Here is a 14,364-nt window from a genome sequence, read left to right as displayed (position 1 = left end):
ATTTTACAATTCCAAAATCATTCAAAAACAAAAGGAAATTCCAAATTCCACTTCAAAGGAAAAATTAGTTTTTTTTAATTAACGGACCTAACACAAAAAAAAAAAAAAAAAAAAGGAAAGGACCATAATTTCCACGTATACTTTTGAAACTTCCAGTTGCCCCAGAATGTTGCTGTCCTCCTAAAAAACACACGTGCATAAATTAAAAAAGAAAAAAACAAAGATAAGATGAAACCTACTACTAGTAGTAGTGCTAATTTTGCTTACTTTCTTTTCACTGAGCAGAGTCAAAAGCAAACAATTTCTCTCTCGCTTGTCCAAATACAATTCCAGTGCTCTATTAATACTCAAATCTACTCTTCTCTTCTCTGTTCAACCAGCCAAACCCAAACCTAAACCCAGCAAAAGCCAAAGCTAGCCACCCTCTGCTTATATATATCACTAAAAAAGTTTCATCACTCAAATATTGTTTTTTTTATTTCTTTCCATTAATATAAATATTTTCTTTCCTACTTTTTGTTGTTGCAATGAGCTAATCAACTTCATCACGGGTCCGAAAATTGCTTCCTCTCCCAATTTCCAATCCTTATATAAACCCCTTCACTCCCTCTACTCTTTTCACCATCGCTACACCTAGCTATATCTTTCTTTCTTTTTTTTTTTTTTCTTCTTTCTGCGTTTTTTCCAAGAAATAAAACCTGAAATATTATTAACATGAATTGTCTCCAGAGTTGGCCTGAGCCAGTGGTTCGAGTCCAGTATCTGTCTGAGAGTGGCATGCGTGCCATTCCAGACCGATATATCAAGCCACCAAGAGACAGGCCTGCCTTGAAGCCTGGTTCTGAAATCAACCAAGATGTTGACATTCCCGTTGTTGATCTTCAGAACCTGTTCAACAAAGACCGTGCCCTCCAGGAGGAGACCTTGAGACGCATCTCCAGCGCGTGCATGGACTGGGGCTTCTTCCAGGCCGTGAACCATGGGGTTAGCCATGAGCTGATGAGGCGTACGCGCGAGGTTTGGCGTGAGTTCTTTAACTTGCCGGTTGAAGTGAAACAAGAGTACGCCAACACGCCAAGTACATATGAAGGGTACGGTAGTCGCTTGGGAGTGGAGAAAGGTGCGATCCTTGATTGGAGTGATTACTTTTTTCTTCATTACATGCCCGTTTCGTTGAGGAATCAAAGCAAGTGGCCTTCACAGCCGTCATCTTGCAGGTGAGCCTGACTCATTGATTACAAATCTCTTACTAAGCTTTTGAAAAAATTGATATGATGATTTTTTACATTATATGTTTTTTCTTGTCGCTCTGCCCAAAAGAGATTCATCTCTGTTTTCTTTACATCTTCCTAAAAAGAACAAAAAGTGATACAGAAGAGTAAGACTTTAAGATTTGGTCAACTGACAACTAAGCTTACATTTTGCCAGTGATGTCTCTCACGATTTAAATACCCTTTTTGACTGAGCTTAATTGAATCAACTTTAATCTCCTCTTTTGAAGATTGAAGAAGAAAATTCAAAGGCTAGGGATACGATTAATGAAGTAAAAATGGAATTATTAAAAGCTTAGAAATATACCACATTACAATTAAGGCGAAATTTAAAAACAACATATCCAAACCCAGCTTTGGTTAGAACATATATACTTATACCATATAATTGCACTGCTGCATCCAATAGAGATGATTTGACCCTTGAATCTTTACTAATCTTACCAAGATTAATTTGTTGACCCTTGAATCCCCAACGTTAACAAATTCACACTTTTTGGTTAAGGACAATTTACCCTAGGAAAGAAAGAAAATGAAATTCGGTAAAATATTAATCCCTGATCAACATAAAATTATATTAATCCCTAATCATTAGGTGTTCAATCCTTTAGAAGATCCAACTTTGATGAAAATTGATAAGGGTATTTGTTTCATATTGTTTTATAAAAATATTAATCCCTAATCATTAACAGTTCAATCCGGATGCAGGGAACTGGTTTCAGAATATGGTGCTGAAGTTGTAAAACTATGTGGAAGGCTGCTCAAGGCCATGTCTAAAAATCTGGGACTAAAAGAAGACTATCTACAGAATGCCTTTGGTGGAGAAAATATTGGTGCCTGCTTAAGGGTCAATTTCTATCCAAAGTGTCCTCAACCTGACCTTACACTAGGTCTTTCCTCTCATTCAGACCCTGGTGGCATGACCATTCTCCTGCCTGATCACGACGTAGCTGGACTCCAAGTTCGTAAGAATGACAAGTGGATCACTGTGAAGCCTGTTCCCAATGCTTTCATTGTCAACGTTGGAGATCAGATTCAGGTTTCTCTCTCTCTTTAATATTGCAACTTTGCTTTATTTGTTTAATTTTCCTGTTTTCCCATCGCACGATGTTTTCAAGAATACTAAGTATATATTGATATTCTCATGATACATGTTTAGGTGCTGAGCAATGCAGTTTACAAGAGTGTTGAACATCGTGTAATCGTGAATTCAGAAAAAGATCGCGTCTCCCTAGCTTTCTTCTACAACCCCAAGAGTGATTTACTCATTGAACCAGCCAAGGAGCTTGTAAGTGAGGACCGGCCAGCACTATACAATCCCATGACCTTTGATGAGTACAGACTTTACATTAGGACGAAGGGTCCTTGTGGCAAAGCACAAGTTGAATCTTTGAAATCTAATAGATAGTCGTAAATCTTAATATTATGTGATAAAACAGTGTGTGGCAATAGCCTCGCTGCATTTAAATAATAATACTCTAAATTTCAAACTCAAATTGCTTCTAAACATGACCGCTTGATCTAAGCTTATTTGAAGTTTTACATGTTAAATTACTGTATGCAAGCATTTCAGGAAGCGATTTGTGTCCTATTACGAAAGTTCTCAATTCTCAATGCCTTTTGCTAGATATTATTGCCTGAGTCAAATGAGACCCCAAAATACAAAATGATTAAGTGGATGCATGTATAAAACTTGTTGCCAGTGTCAATTTTGGAGCCTTTGCACACTTGCATTGGATATTGAAAGTTGCCTCAATATTTCATGAAATAAAATACAGGAATATAAATAATATATTAATACTTGTAAAATACTCAGGCTTGACTCAAATGAAATTTAAATTCGATTTAGTTATTATCGAACTGAGCTCAAACTCAAATAGTTTAATTTATAAATTGAATCGGGTTTAAGTATTTTTATGCCCGATTTGATTAACTCACAAGTTTAATTGAATTTTTGTATTTTAATTATTTTAATTAATAAAATATATTAAATTTTAGCTCGAATTCGAGTATAAATAATTGAATTTTTATCGAATATAAAAATTGAGTTTATTTTTATATGTTAATCGAAAATGAACTTGAATAACTCAATCTCTATCTCGAGTTAAACTCGAATTAAAAAAATAAAATTTAATCAAGCTTAAACCAAATTTCAAACCTTAAATTTGAAATCAAACTAAAATTTGAGCTTAATACTATATTGACCAAAATTCAATCAATTACGCTCCTAATAAAAAGATATATAGGGAAGGGTGAAAAATCTAGAGAGTTAATTTCGGCCTTGTCATTTGGGAGGACTTGGAGCTGTTGCCTGGACTAACGCAAGAAACAAAATGAATTGCAATTACGTATACACTCAGAATCAGGCATTCTGGCGCACACGCAAATTAACCAATGACTATGAGCTGCTTCCTCGTTTCAAGATTGATTGATATAACAAATTAAGTCAGCTAAATCTCTTTCTTACAGACTTTTCAAGTCATCTGGCAGACAATAATGGCACGAGGATAGAACCTGGGACCAGAAAATGCTCCCCACTAATTGATTATATAATGAATAATTTATGATATGGTTGAATTTAGGTGAAACATTAAGTAACAATGAGTTTCATGTTTTTCCTTATGCTAATTATTTCAATTTCTTTATCATATGGGCTATAAATACATATAGCTTTACTTAATCTGCCGAAAGTTGAAACCGAGATGTCAACTGAAAACTTATACAATAATGACAATGTGTGAGCCATTATCGTGTAGTACAATAGGTGACCATTAATTCACTCTTTCTTCAATATTGGGATATAAATTTTATAAAATCTAAACATCTATGGTTATTGCCTTGATATTTACTTGCTATGTAAACGTGGCGAAATTTGCTCCACACATACAAACCTAGTTGATTAACTGATTGATATATATAATATAAAATTCATATACTCTCACATTAATAGTGACTTAAATAGTTTTAAATCTTTAAATCAATTACTTCTTAAGTTATATGTTTGATCTCGTGACAAATGCATATACTTTTCAACTAAAACATACATAAAATTCAATACCTGCTGATATACGTATTGTCTGTTAATAAAGAATTAGACTTCTAATTTTATCATTAGAATTCAATATCTGATATTTTTAAATATAAAAAAAATCCATCTTTGTTTCCTACCATTTGTGCTTCGATGAAAAACTAATTATATCATACAGAATAAGATATTTCTAAAGGTCCAAAAAATCCGGGTCTGGGTTCTAGTTCTAGTGGCCACCACGATTCTCAGCTTTTGCATGTTAAATTCTGAGATATTATAAGGAAGCAGGGATATATTTCAGCCTCCTGGTTCCTGCTTTGACAAGAGCCGATCGAGGGTACAAGCATACTAATTGATTGTAGCTTTGAGACATTTCCATGAGTCAGGAGCACATTTCATATACAGGGGCTTGAAAGTGAGTGGCCTACATATGCCTCTGGTGTAAGTCACAAGTGGGTTGAGAAGGAATGGTCTTCCACTTTCGGTCGTACGTCTTAACTCGGATGGGCAACGTATATAAAGATAAAATAAAGAATCCACACGTTGCTTTTTCTTCTATAAATTTCTTCTTGTGCTAATGACATGTCCACAACAACAACTTTTTACACGTCCTTTATGTTTTGCCTTTTTGACTCGTTCCAAATTTAACACGCTAATTCCATATACTATCACAGCACGTTTTTTTAAAGCTTTTGATCTTTCAAACTTTTCCTCAACTCTATCTTTCTTTCTTTATATGTTCAGTTGTGGCAGGCTGGGCAGGGTAGAAGTTATTACTAGTATATATAACTGCCAAAACGTTTAATCATTCGGTAGAAGCTGTTTAATGGTGACAGCTCTTTCAGTCTATTCACCTTTTCCTTCCAATTGTCGGTGAAAGGATCATATGACAAATAACACACTCTTTTAAGATTATATTTGAAGTTATCATTTAACATACTCTCCATTGTTTGGAAAATATTATGATTCAAAGTTCAAACTTATAAATTCAACTTAAATATCTCTCACTGCTCATTCCCAATTCCCATTGATATTATCTTAAGACATGCCAAGCTGGCAAGTGCCAATAAATTCAACTTAAATGTCTCTCACTACTCACTCCCATTTCCCATTGATATTATCCTAACACATGCCTAGCTGGCAAGTGCCAACTGCAATGTTGAATTAAGGTTGTTGGTTTAACTTCGAACAGAACCCTCTTAGGCGGCCATGTGTTCCACATTTCTTGCTTTGCTTAGCTTAAAACTTTTGACTGTGTTTCACAAGCAATGGACCAGACCAGCCCAGATCTCGCTTGCAGTTAATTACTCAGGTCACCTCTCATTTAAGCCCAATGGACAATGCAATAATGTGGCCATTGACATATAACTGCTCATGTTGTTGTCTTGTGTCGCTGCTTGACCGATGAAGAAAATGAAACAAAGGAAAGGTCAAGCTAAGGTGGACCCAAGGATTCTAGGAGAAAACTGAAATTCAGAGACGTGGCTAAAAGATGGTCGAATTTTACATTAACTGCAATGCAATGCAGTAGAATTCGATGTATATTCAAATGTATTCTTACTAATTTTAACTACAATATGAGCAATCGATGCTCTACAAGCCCACCTGAAAAGCCAGTATAGATATATCAGATCACTCTCTTTTATTACATAATGAAGCAGCATTTCTATAATGCTACAAAATTTATTTAGATATATCATTATGAATATAAATGAAAGGAAGATTTTGATTGCTTTCATGATTTAGAAAATTAAAAGTTATATGCCCCTTCAACCGTTTAATTTGACAACCATGAAAGCAATCAAGCAAGTATTATTGAGTTATTTTACAAATTCAATTATATATATGTATGGAAGTTGTGGCAAAATTCACAAAAAACTGGGTACCAGGGGTGACGAGCAAACTGGGATATTCCAGGGAAAGCTGCTGATATTTTCTTCCCTGTTAAGAAGCATATTTTGGTCATAGGCATCTGGATTGAATGATGCAAATGTATACATCGATGCTGCCAAATTATCTTCGACTCCAGGCTTTTTTAGAGCTTGAATTGTTTCTCCGGACACTATTTCATTTTTGTCAGCCTCAGAATCGGTTTCGAAATCCTTTACATTTGACTCAGACTCCTCACATAGTGAGGGCAGTGATATGGGAGAGAATGACTTGCTAGCTTTTGTTGGGATGGCTCGGTTCCTATGTCCGCCTAAAATTCTCTCAAGGAATCTCACCTGAGCTTCAATCTTCATATTCAAATTCCTTTGAACCTTCAACATAAACCCTCAACAAATTGAGTAAACTACATCCCTGAGGCTATACTTTTCTTCTTTGCAAAGAAACTAAAACAGACAATCTAAAAATTTTCATGTTTTGCTCATGTATGTATGTATGTATGTATGTATGTATGGAAATACCTCGACTTGATTATCGCCTTCTTTTCTTTGTGCTTCCATGTGCAATTGCAAGGCTTCATTAAGCTGAGCACCTCTTCAATGATTTTTCAATCACAGCAATGACACAATAGGCAAATTATTAGAGTGAACACAAACATACATACATACATACATACATACATATATATATCTATATATATATAATTACTGCAACAATTTCCCAGTAAAACAGAAAGGAAACGTTAACTCACGATGTTGTACCAAAATTAGGCAGTATTTCTGAAATATTTCGTCTCTCAAACTTGCCTTCTGCAGTTAAAACATCACATCAAAGTTAGAGAGATAGAATCAAAAGCAGCAAAGGATCACCATCTTTCAATTAGTTATTTCTTTCCCTAACGTCAATGTTAGAGAAGGACTGAAGGTTCATTCAACTTACTCGTATTTGTTTCTGGAACAAACTTTAAAATCCTGTATTTCTGAAGAAATAATATTGAAATCGGTTGGTGAAGATCAAGAAACTTGAATGTTTACAGGATAAATCAACGAAAATACTTAAATATGATCTTGAAACTAAAGCAAAAATTATATATAAAAAAAAAAAAAGGCATTTCATGTAATAGGCAAGAAGGTACATTTAACTAACCTGCAGATGACTTTTGACATGATAAATGGTCAGTCCATCAACGCCCATAGCCTTCAGAATACCCTTTGGTGTCGCCCCTGCCAACCAAAATTTACACAAACATCACCCACCATAAACTAACGAGATCTAGAAAGCCAACCATGACTAAACTGATTTCCTAACTCAAAACTTACTATCTGGACCTCCGAGCTGATTAACAGCTTCTTCGAATCGATCATGAAGCTGTTGAGTCCATCTCAGGCGTTCTTTGGCTAAGCCATCAGAGCGACTAGGACGACGCATTGTGGATAGAATGGCTCGATTGTAGCACGAGCATTTGCACTGTCATAGGAGGGAGATTATAATTAGGTGGGAAGCAGACAGAAAACAGTTGGAAACCAAAAAACCAAAAACAAAAAGGTTCAAAGTGGCGATTAGCACTAAGAATAGATTGATAGGATTAATGGGTGCCTTAAAATGTCTTACTGTGTCTTTTGATTGTCGGAATTCGCAGAAATTTCGCAGATCCAAATTAATTATTTAATTCAAATTCCAATTGAAATGATTCCTTGTTCAAACTCTTTTGGCGAGGATCCCCAAGGTCTAGAAAGAAAGAAAGAAAGAAAATGTTTTACCAATGAAGACCATCCTGGTCCAAAACTCCCCACCCCCCCAAAAAATAAACCAAGCCTGTGGTGAAATACAACCGAAGGGCTCTGGTTGGCCCATTGTATAACCCAACAGACAAAAAGCACTCTTAAAATCTAAAATACTCCGTTTTGGGCTAGCTCCAACCTCAACCTGGCATTCAGCAGTCCTTATATTATCTACCCTCCCATTAACTGGTATCATTTGGGAATATCCTGTATTGACACAAGTCCTCCCTTGCCTTGTGAGAGAAGGAAGAGACAAAGAGTAACACACCTATCCAATCGACAAATTTGTCATAAATTAACTAATTCTAATTTATGAGTTGGCATTTAAACAAAGGTATCAGCGAGGAAGCAGAACTTCCATCCAGTTCAAAGCATCTATTATAAACAGACATTTTGAAGATAACTTCATTACATTACCAAACACGAGAATAGTGCTACACTCCCTTGTCAGCCATTGAAATGTCTCTGTCCTGTTCTCATCAATTTAGTGACTATCACTGCCTGCCCCTTTTCATGCTGCAAGATGGGCATTTGTACTGCTTAATGCTCTCAGCTTTAGCGGGTGTAATCTTAACACACATTCCATGGAACCACCTCTCACAAACATCACAGCCAATCCAAAACTCATCTGCATTGTAGTTTCCGCCACAGCAGCCACAGAGTGTTTCACTGTGTTCATCTTCATTCTCATCATTGAAAATCTCATCTGCGAGCTTAGGATTGCCTTTCACTTGTCCATCACTTGATCTCTATAAAGCAAAGAACCCAGTCAATGACTAACATTAACAGATCTAAACTCTGCACGGTTTAAGCACAAGAAAATCATTCTTTACTGTAGGGAATAATTAGGGTTGCTATGCAGGCCTCATTCATCTCAAACTGTGCATTAATCACATTACAACTTGGGAAAAAATTAAGTAATTGAAACTTCCAAGCTCAGATAATAATAACTTTTAATTGATTAACCTTTGTGCCGCCCCGAGATTTGCTCCCACTATCCACGCTTGGTTTCTCTTTAACAGGCTTCCTTTCAGTTACAACCTCAAAGACTGTGGGCAGATCGTTAATCATGCTAAATAACCGTTTCCTGTAAGAAAAATTGTAATAAACAATTATAAGTTGTATTCTGTAAACCAGAAAAATATGAACACAATAGCATGTCATCTATGCATGCATATATCAAAATTCTACTCTGCCAAGAACCACAAGAAACTACTTCTGTATGCGCTTTGCTAATCTTGCATAGTCTGTAATCAGTGACTTCTAACAGTCCAACTGAGCAAAAATAGTTCAAGACTGAAAACTCATTAGACCAACAACTGAATTGCACTGGGAAAAGAAAAGGAAGCCTTCCTTGATAGTAATCAAAGCTGTAATTTTCTATGAAAATTTAAAAATGAAACAAAACTTGATTTTCAATGACATTATAACTACAAAAGCTCATTCCCAAAACATGGTCCTTCCACACATGAAGCAAAAAAAGAATGACAAGACAGTACCTTTCATTGCGGTTAAGTCGTGCACCAAGATAGAAAGCCACAGAAATCAACCACGAATCACCGTGCACTGCAACCAAGGATAACCAATCGTTTCGGTTCATTCCATCTCTTGCAAAATTAATACCAAGTGCCGGCTCAGGAAGCTCGGGTGGAACTTCCTCTGCTGGCAGAGTAACTTCCCAGCTTTCATTCGGATGTCCATATAGGCATAAATTCTCTTTATCTAAACCAAACAAAACGCAAAGAAAAAAGGCTCTCATGTAAACCTCTGTTCGATCTCTCCCAAACTAAAAGGAAAACCTTTCGTACATAAATCAGAGAAGTTGAATCTCCAACGTAATTGCAATTGTCCAATTCAGTAACTTTATTATTACAATTGATTCATTTCAGGAAAGGGAATTTCTAAAACCAATCAAGTGCAGAAATCTAAGAGTGATGACATGTTAAAAACAATAAAACTACGAAATTCTGCCGAAAAAAAAAAGCAAAAATAGAATTCAAATTTTAAGAAAATGGAAAAGAGAGAGAGAGAGAGAGAGAGAGAGAGTAGAGATCTCCAACCAGATATTACCTGGATCACATAGTCCGTAAAAGTCATCCACATCTGAGATAAAGGAAAAAAAAAAAAACAGAAAGGAAGCGTTAAACAGCTATAAAGAGAAAAAACAAGAAGAGGAAGAATTGAAGCAGAAAAAGAAGTGAGAAATATAACCAGAAGTTAAAGCACGAAGGATAGCGGTTCTTCGAGCAGAGTAATCTTTGAAGATGTCTTCAACGGTTCGAGCAGTGGAAGCCATTGCCATGGCCAATTATAAAGGAATGGAATCTTTATCTACGCCAACTATAGAAATAGAGGAGGCATCATGAGGGAATCGAGATCCAAACACAAACCATAAGTAAATGTAAAAATAAAAATAAAAAAAATTTGAAGGAAATGAAGCGGAGACGGGAGAGAGACAGACAGAGTTCAGTTTTTCTTTTTTCTTTTTTTTTTTTTGGGTCGAACTTAGTTGAGTAAACGCTAGGTTGTTAGAAGGGGGTGGTGAATGGAATTGAAATTGAGAGGAATGTGTTATTGCTAGTGTCACTCCTCTCTTTTCTCGCTTTGGCGCTTCCCCATTGGTTGTGCCCCTCGTAACCGGATTGCTCACTCACTAATCTACACTGTATTCAGAAAAACCGCCATCACACCTTTTTTTTTTGAAATGGGTGTTTCGAATTTTGAGCAATATATATTGATAGAACAAGTTTGAAAGTTGGCAATACAAGTTGTTATTTTCAATTTTCAATTTCGTACAATAATAATAATGATGGTATTAAACTTGCTTGTTAGGTTAATGCAGGCAGGGATTTTGGAATACCACATCCTTTTGCAAAACCGCTCGATTTGACAAACTCGATCAAACGTAAAACTAGTAGCAGCCCTGCTGGTTAACTACCCATCATATGCCCCCAATTCGCTATCGGCGGCTTTAGTTTTTCCATCGCACCAATCCATAGTAATTGCTTTTATTTTAATAAAACAAAATAACGACCAATGATTGTACTCTGCTTTCATCCTGAGCCAAGATTACTGAACACTTCATAATCGGTTACTTGCGGCTTTTCCTTGTTCATAGATAAAGCTGGCTGAGCTAAACTGAAGACCCAATTCAGCTGCTCCATACCACTCCACACTTCGTTTCTCACACAAAGGACTGGTCAAGTACAACCTCCAATTCAAAGTCTCAGGGACTAAAAGATCGTGTCAACTGAAATAAGGTAGATTGGAGCCATATTAAGGGCCTCAACTATAAGCTCTGGCCAGTTACTTTAAGAAATATTTTAAGAAGCCGAGAAGACGAAAATATGGAAAATAATTTATGAACTCCTAGACAACTGTTATGAAATCCCAATTCAGCAACACATGAATTTCCTTCCCAAGAAAAAAATTAAAAAGGAAAAAAAGAAACAATGAAAACAAATGTTACCTTAAACAAGTTGGCTGACGGATGGTAGAAAGGGCTACCACCAATTCTTAAGGAGATGAGATTAACCGCTTCAGGCCAGTTTTCTGCTCTGTAGTAAGCTTGGAAGGAAACTTTATGTTGAATTTAATTCTCAAATTTCCTTTCTTAGAAGGTTCCTTAGGAATGGGCATTCCCTCCCCTTTAACAACTTCTTCATAGGTTGGACTGATGATATTGTTAATAGGTACTATCAGGTTCCGTCCATCGAGTGTTGTCAGCTGTACTGTATAACCAGTTAGAGCTTCCACTAAAGATATCTTCTGAGTTACAATAAGATCATTGCCGTCCCTCTTGAACACACTGTGAGGCTTCTCATCAATGATGAAAACAAGGTCAGATGGAATAACCCCTCGTTGCTCATTTCCCTTCTCTGGAAAAGTGATTTTTGTACCTTTTTTCCACCCTAGCTTAATCTCAATTGTAAGAATTTCTTCCACCGTAGTAGGTCTCCTGTAACAGGAAAAACATATCACAGTTTTAGATTTGATATGAAATATTAAAGAGTTTTCAAAAACTACAAATACAGGGCTTTTTTTTGGCCATACTACATACATATGATTAAAAGTAGGAACTTCGTTCACCATAAATTGCTTACTTAAGTCTCACTATAAAAATACACAGTGCAAAATTGTGAGCTCTAACATTTTAAGCAGATAAGCAATCGGCAGCATGCAATCTTCAGATTTCAAAAGTTGGATTCACATGGTAAGTTAAATTTATATAAAGTTGTAGTCTACAAAATTCCAACTAGTGTCTTTAACTAAAACCTACTGGTCTATGTATAAGCTGGTTAAAGTGAAGCACAACAGCTGGCTAATCAAGGACAAAGGCGTATACCACAGCATATCCACCATCATGTTTAAAATGCGTTAGTTGTCATTGGCTGACACCAAGTTTACAAATTTGGCACAAACCAAAAACACAAACATAAACAATAGAACTTAAAAAGGCATCTTGATTAAGCATCAGGAAACCTTCAAAGTTGGTCACAAACACATACAAAAAAGCTTGATGATCAATCTATTCCTTATTGACAGAGAACAAAGTGTAAAAAGCTTCCTTGAGGAGAGTGCCTCAAAATAGCAGGAGATAATCATAACATTAAAACAGATAATACAATACCAAGAAAGGCACTTAAGTCACTAATGTAAATCGAATAATGACCCTTAAGTGCTTAAGTTTCAAGTAGCTAAAAAGATAGCAAAGCAAAAACTACACAAAAAAGGAGAAAGGGCACTGAAGAACAAAATCATTTTACTAAGAAGGAAAGAAGGATCAAATACAAAGAAAGAGTATAAGTTGGTGCAATGAAATTCCCCATAGACAATGTTTCCTAATATGGAAATCTTCTAAAGCTTTTGTCTGACTAATGCTGACCAATCTAAATCGGCAAGACCTCAAGCGAGAAGGATTCAATTGAATAGCAATGTAAATTTATGACCGTAAGATCTCAATAATAACAATTTTCTTGGTTCAAAACTAACCGTCATGCAACTTTGTCATCACTCAGGAAACAACCGATCATTTTAAATGAAAGAATCCTATTATCCTAATAACCAAGTAGTACTATAATTTTTAGCAAAAAGTCAAACTTGGCAACTTTTGTAAACAGCCTTTGCGACTTAACCTTATATACCCGTAGCTTGGAAATGTAAATTGTTCGTTCTCTTATGCCTAAAAACCTTTCAAAGGATTCAATTATTGATGTTCTACAATAATAACAAGTCATATGCAAAGTTAATAAAAATTAAATTTAGATCTACACATAATTCCAGCTGAAAATTCACTATCCTAATGCCAAAATCAATATAGAAAAACCAAGCGTTAATTAACTTACCAAAAACAAAAAAGCTATAATCAGATATAATTAAAAACAAAAGATTACCCGCTACCATCAGTAACATCCCTAGAAATCTTCATCTTCTTGGTAGTCCCTTTATACAAATCCTCCAAGCTACAAGGCAATGTTCGTTCAATAGCGGGTCCTTTTCGGGGCATAGTTGTAGAACCCTCACCAGCTCCACCCCTAAATGAGCCAAATATATCTTCCCCAAACATGCCCCTGGGGAACCCGGACGCCCCTGCACGTGACCCGCCCATATCACCCATCCCTCCAAACGGACTCGAAAACCCGAAAAACTCCGAGAAAATATCGTCAGGGCTCCGAGTATTGAACCGGAACATTGTCGGACCACCCCCGTCGGCCCCGCCCGCAAACCCTCCAGCCCCCGTGGGTGGCATCTGGCCTTTTAACCCTTCTTCTCCGTACTGATCATACACGGCTCGTTTTTGGGGATCACTCAAAACCTATAATTAATTGAAGATTTCATTAATTAAAAAAAAAAAAAGGAAAAACGAATTAAAGTTTAAAAAAAATTGTTACATCGTAAGCTTCGGAGATTTGCTTAAATTTGGCTTCAGCTTCTTTCTTGTTCTTAGGGTTTTTATCGGGATGCCATTTCATGGCCAGTTTACGATATGCTCTCTTCAAATCGTCATCTTTTGCATTTCGGTCGACCTGAAGAGTCTTGTAATAATCAACTCCCATTCTTCAATTTCTTTGCTTTTTCTTTCTTTCTGCTGCCGCTTGGGGATTTTTCTCTTCTCTCCGTGAAATATGTTTCTTTTATTTTTTATTTATTTATTTTTTTAATAATACAACTTGAGCTTGTTTGCTTCACCAAGATAAATGATAAATCGCCTGAGCTTAGCCATTCGCTGGGGAGAATTATTTACAGGCAAGGTGGATCAGGCTTAGGCCCATTATCTTATTGTCAAAGGCTTAATTGCCAAGCTTTCTGGCCCAAACAGACTTTTTTTTAGATTTGTTTTATGATTTTTCCTTTAACAAAAAATGGGAAAACTTCAGTATAAAGCTATGTCACGGCC

The 14,364-nt window shown here is 36.1% G+C and overlaps 4 protein-coding genes across 6 annotated transcripts; 1 reads left to right on the top strand and 3 right to left on the bottom strand.

Moving 5' to 3' along the window:
• The first annotated feature begins 291 nt into the window (after positions 1-291).
• Positions 292-2,767, top strand: LOC111312053 (jasmonate-induced oxygenase 2-like). Its single transcript, XM_022912002.2, has 3 exons — positions 292-1,217; positions 1,980-2,310; positions 2,431-2,767. Exons 1-3 carry the CDS (start codon positions 715-717, stop codon positions 2,677-2,679), a joined length of 1,083 nt encoding a protein of 360 aa, XP_022767737.2. The 5' UTR covers positions 292-714; the 3' UTR covers positions 2,680-2,767.
• A 1,630-nt stretch (positions 2,768-4,397) lies between these two features.
• On the bottom strand, positions 4,398-7,640 carry LOC111312051 (myb family transcription factor PHL6-like). Its single transcript, XM_022912000.2, has 6 exons — positions 7,506-7,640; positions 7,333-7,409; positions 7,126-7,165; positions 6,938-6,995; positions 6,708-6,780; positions 4,398-6,560 (listed from the first exon to the last, which is right to left on the bottom strand). The coding sequence occupies exons 1-6, from the start codon at positions 7,612-7,614 to the stop codon at positions 6,168-6,170; spliced, it is 750 nt and encodes a 249-aa protein (XP_022767735.2). The 5' UTR covers positions 7,615-7,640; the 3' UTR covers positions 4,398-6,167.
• A 611-nt stretch (positions 7,641-8,251) lies between these two features.
• Positions 8,252-10,307, bottom strand: LOC111312052 (PHD finger protein ALFIN-LIKE 2-like). 2 transcript variants are annotated; one of them, XM_089762641.1, is made up of 5 exons: positions 10,179-10,307; positions 10,038-10,070; positions 9,467-9,689; positions 8,934-9,054; positions 8,252-8,716 (listed from the first exon to the last, which is right to left on the bottom strand). In XM_089762641.1, exons 1-5 carry the CDS (start codon positions 10,267-10,269, stop codon positions 8,462-8,464), a joined length of 723 nt encoding a protein of 240 aa, XP_089618767.1. In that variant the 5' UTR covers positions 10,270-10,307; the 3' UTR covers positions 8,252-8,461. The 2 variants fall into 2 exon arrangements, with proteins under 2 accessions (XP_089618767.1, XP_089618770.1); XM_089762644.1 differs by having other exon boundaries at positions 9,467-9,533.
• A 415-nt stretch (positions 10,308-10,722) lies between these two features.
• Positions 10,723-14,159, bottom strand: LOC111312050 (uncharacterized). Of its 2 annotated transcripts, XM_089762635.1 has the most exons (4): positions 13,859-14,159; positions 13,361-13,782; positions 11,437-11,925; positions 10,723-11,217 (listed from the first exon to the last, which is right to left on the bottom strand). In XM_089762635.1, the coding sequence occupies exons 1-3, from the start codon at positions 14,021-14,023 to the stop codon at positions 11,484-11,486; spliced, it is 1,029 nt and encodes a 342-aa protein (XP_089618761.1). In that variant the 5' UTR covers positions 14,024-14,159; the 3' UTR covers positions 10,723-11,217; positions 11,437-11,483. The 2 variants fall into 2 exon arrangements, with proteins under 2 accessions (XP_089618761.1, XP_022767733.2); XM_022911998.2 differs by lacking the exon at positions 10,723-11,217 and having other exon boundaries at positions 11,305-11,925.
• Between the last annotated feature and the right edge of the window lie 205 nt (positions 14,160-14,364).

This window comes from Durio zibethinus, chromosome 1, assembly GCF_047325235.1.
Source record: "Durio zibethinus cultivar Kanyao isolate XHJ-2024 chromosome 1, ASM4732523v1, whole genome shotgun sequence".
NCBI classification, from domain to species: domain Eukaryota; kingdom Viridiplantae; phylum Streptophyta; class Magnoliopsida; order Malvales; family Malvaceae; genus Durio; species Durio zibethinus.
The sequence above is the reverse complement of the archived record's forward strand: the minus strand, read 5'-3'. Positions and strand labels throughout refer to the sequence as shown.

Bases quoted from the DNA above. Each gene is read 5' to 3' on its own strand.
- LOC111312053 (XM_022912002.2), top strand. From the start codon at position 715: ATGAATTGTCTCCAGAGTTGGCCTGAGCCAGTGGTTCGAGTCCAGTAT. The intron at 1,218-1,979 runs GTGAGCCTGACT...ATCCGGATGCAG, and splicing joins TCACAGCCGTCATCTTGCAG to GGAACTGGTTTCAGAATATG. The intron at 2,311-2,430 runs GTTTCTCTCTCT...ATACATGTTTAG, and splicing joins ACGTTGGAGATCAGATTCAG to GTGCTGAGCAATGCAGTTTA.
- LOC111312051 (XM_022912000.2), bottom strand. From the start codon at position 7,614: ATGCGTCGTCCTAGTCGCTCTGATGGCTTAGCCAAAGAACGCCTGAGA. The intron at 7,410-7,505 runs GTAAGTTTTGAG...TTTGGTTGGCAG, and splicing joins TCAGCTCGGAGGTCCAGATA to GGGCGACACCAAAGGGTATT. The intron at 6,561-6,707 runs GTATTTCCATAC...TTTATGTTGAAG, and splicing joins AAGGCGATAATCAAGTCGAG to GTTCAAAGGAATTTGAATAT.
- LOC111312052 (XM_089762641.1), bottom strand. From the start codon at position 10,269: ATGGCAATGGCTTCCACTGCTCGAACCGTTGAAGACATCTTCAAAGAT. The intron at 9,690-10,037 runs GTAATATCTGGT...TGTTTGGTTTAG, and splicing joins TTACGGACTATGTGATCCAG to ATAAAGAGAATTTATGCCTA. The intron at 9,055-9,466 runs GTACTGTCTTGT...TTTTTCTTACAG, and splicing joins CGACTTAACCGCAATGAAAG to GAAACGGTTATTTAGCATGA.
- LOC111312050 (XM_089762635.1), bottom strand. From the start codon at position 14,023: ATGGGAGTTGATTATTACAAGACTCTTCAGGTCGACCGAAATGCAAAA. The intron at 13,783-13,858 runs GTAACAATTTTT...AATTAATTATAG, and splicing joins AAATCTCCGAAGCTTACGAT to GTTTTGAGTGATCCCCAAAA. The intron at 11,926-13,360 runs GTAATCTTTTGT...TTCCTGTTACAG, and splicing joins GATGTTACTGATGGTAGCGG to GAGACCTACTACGGTGGAAG.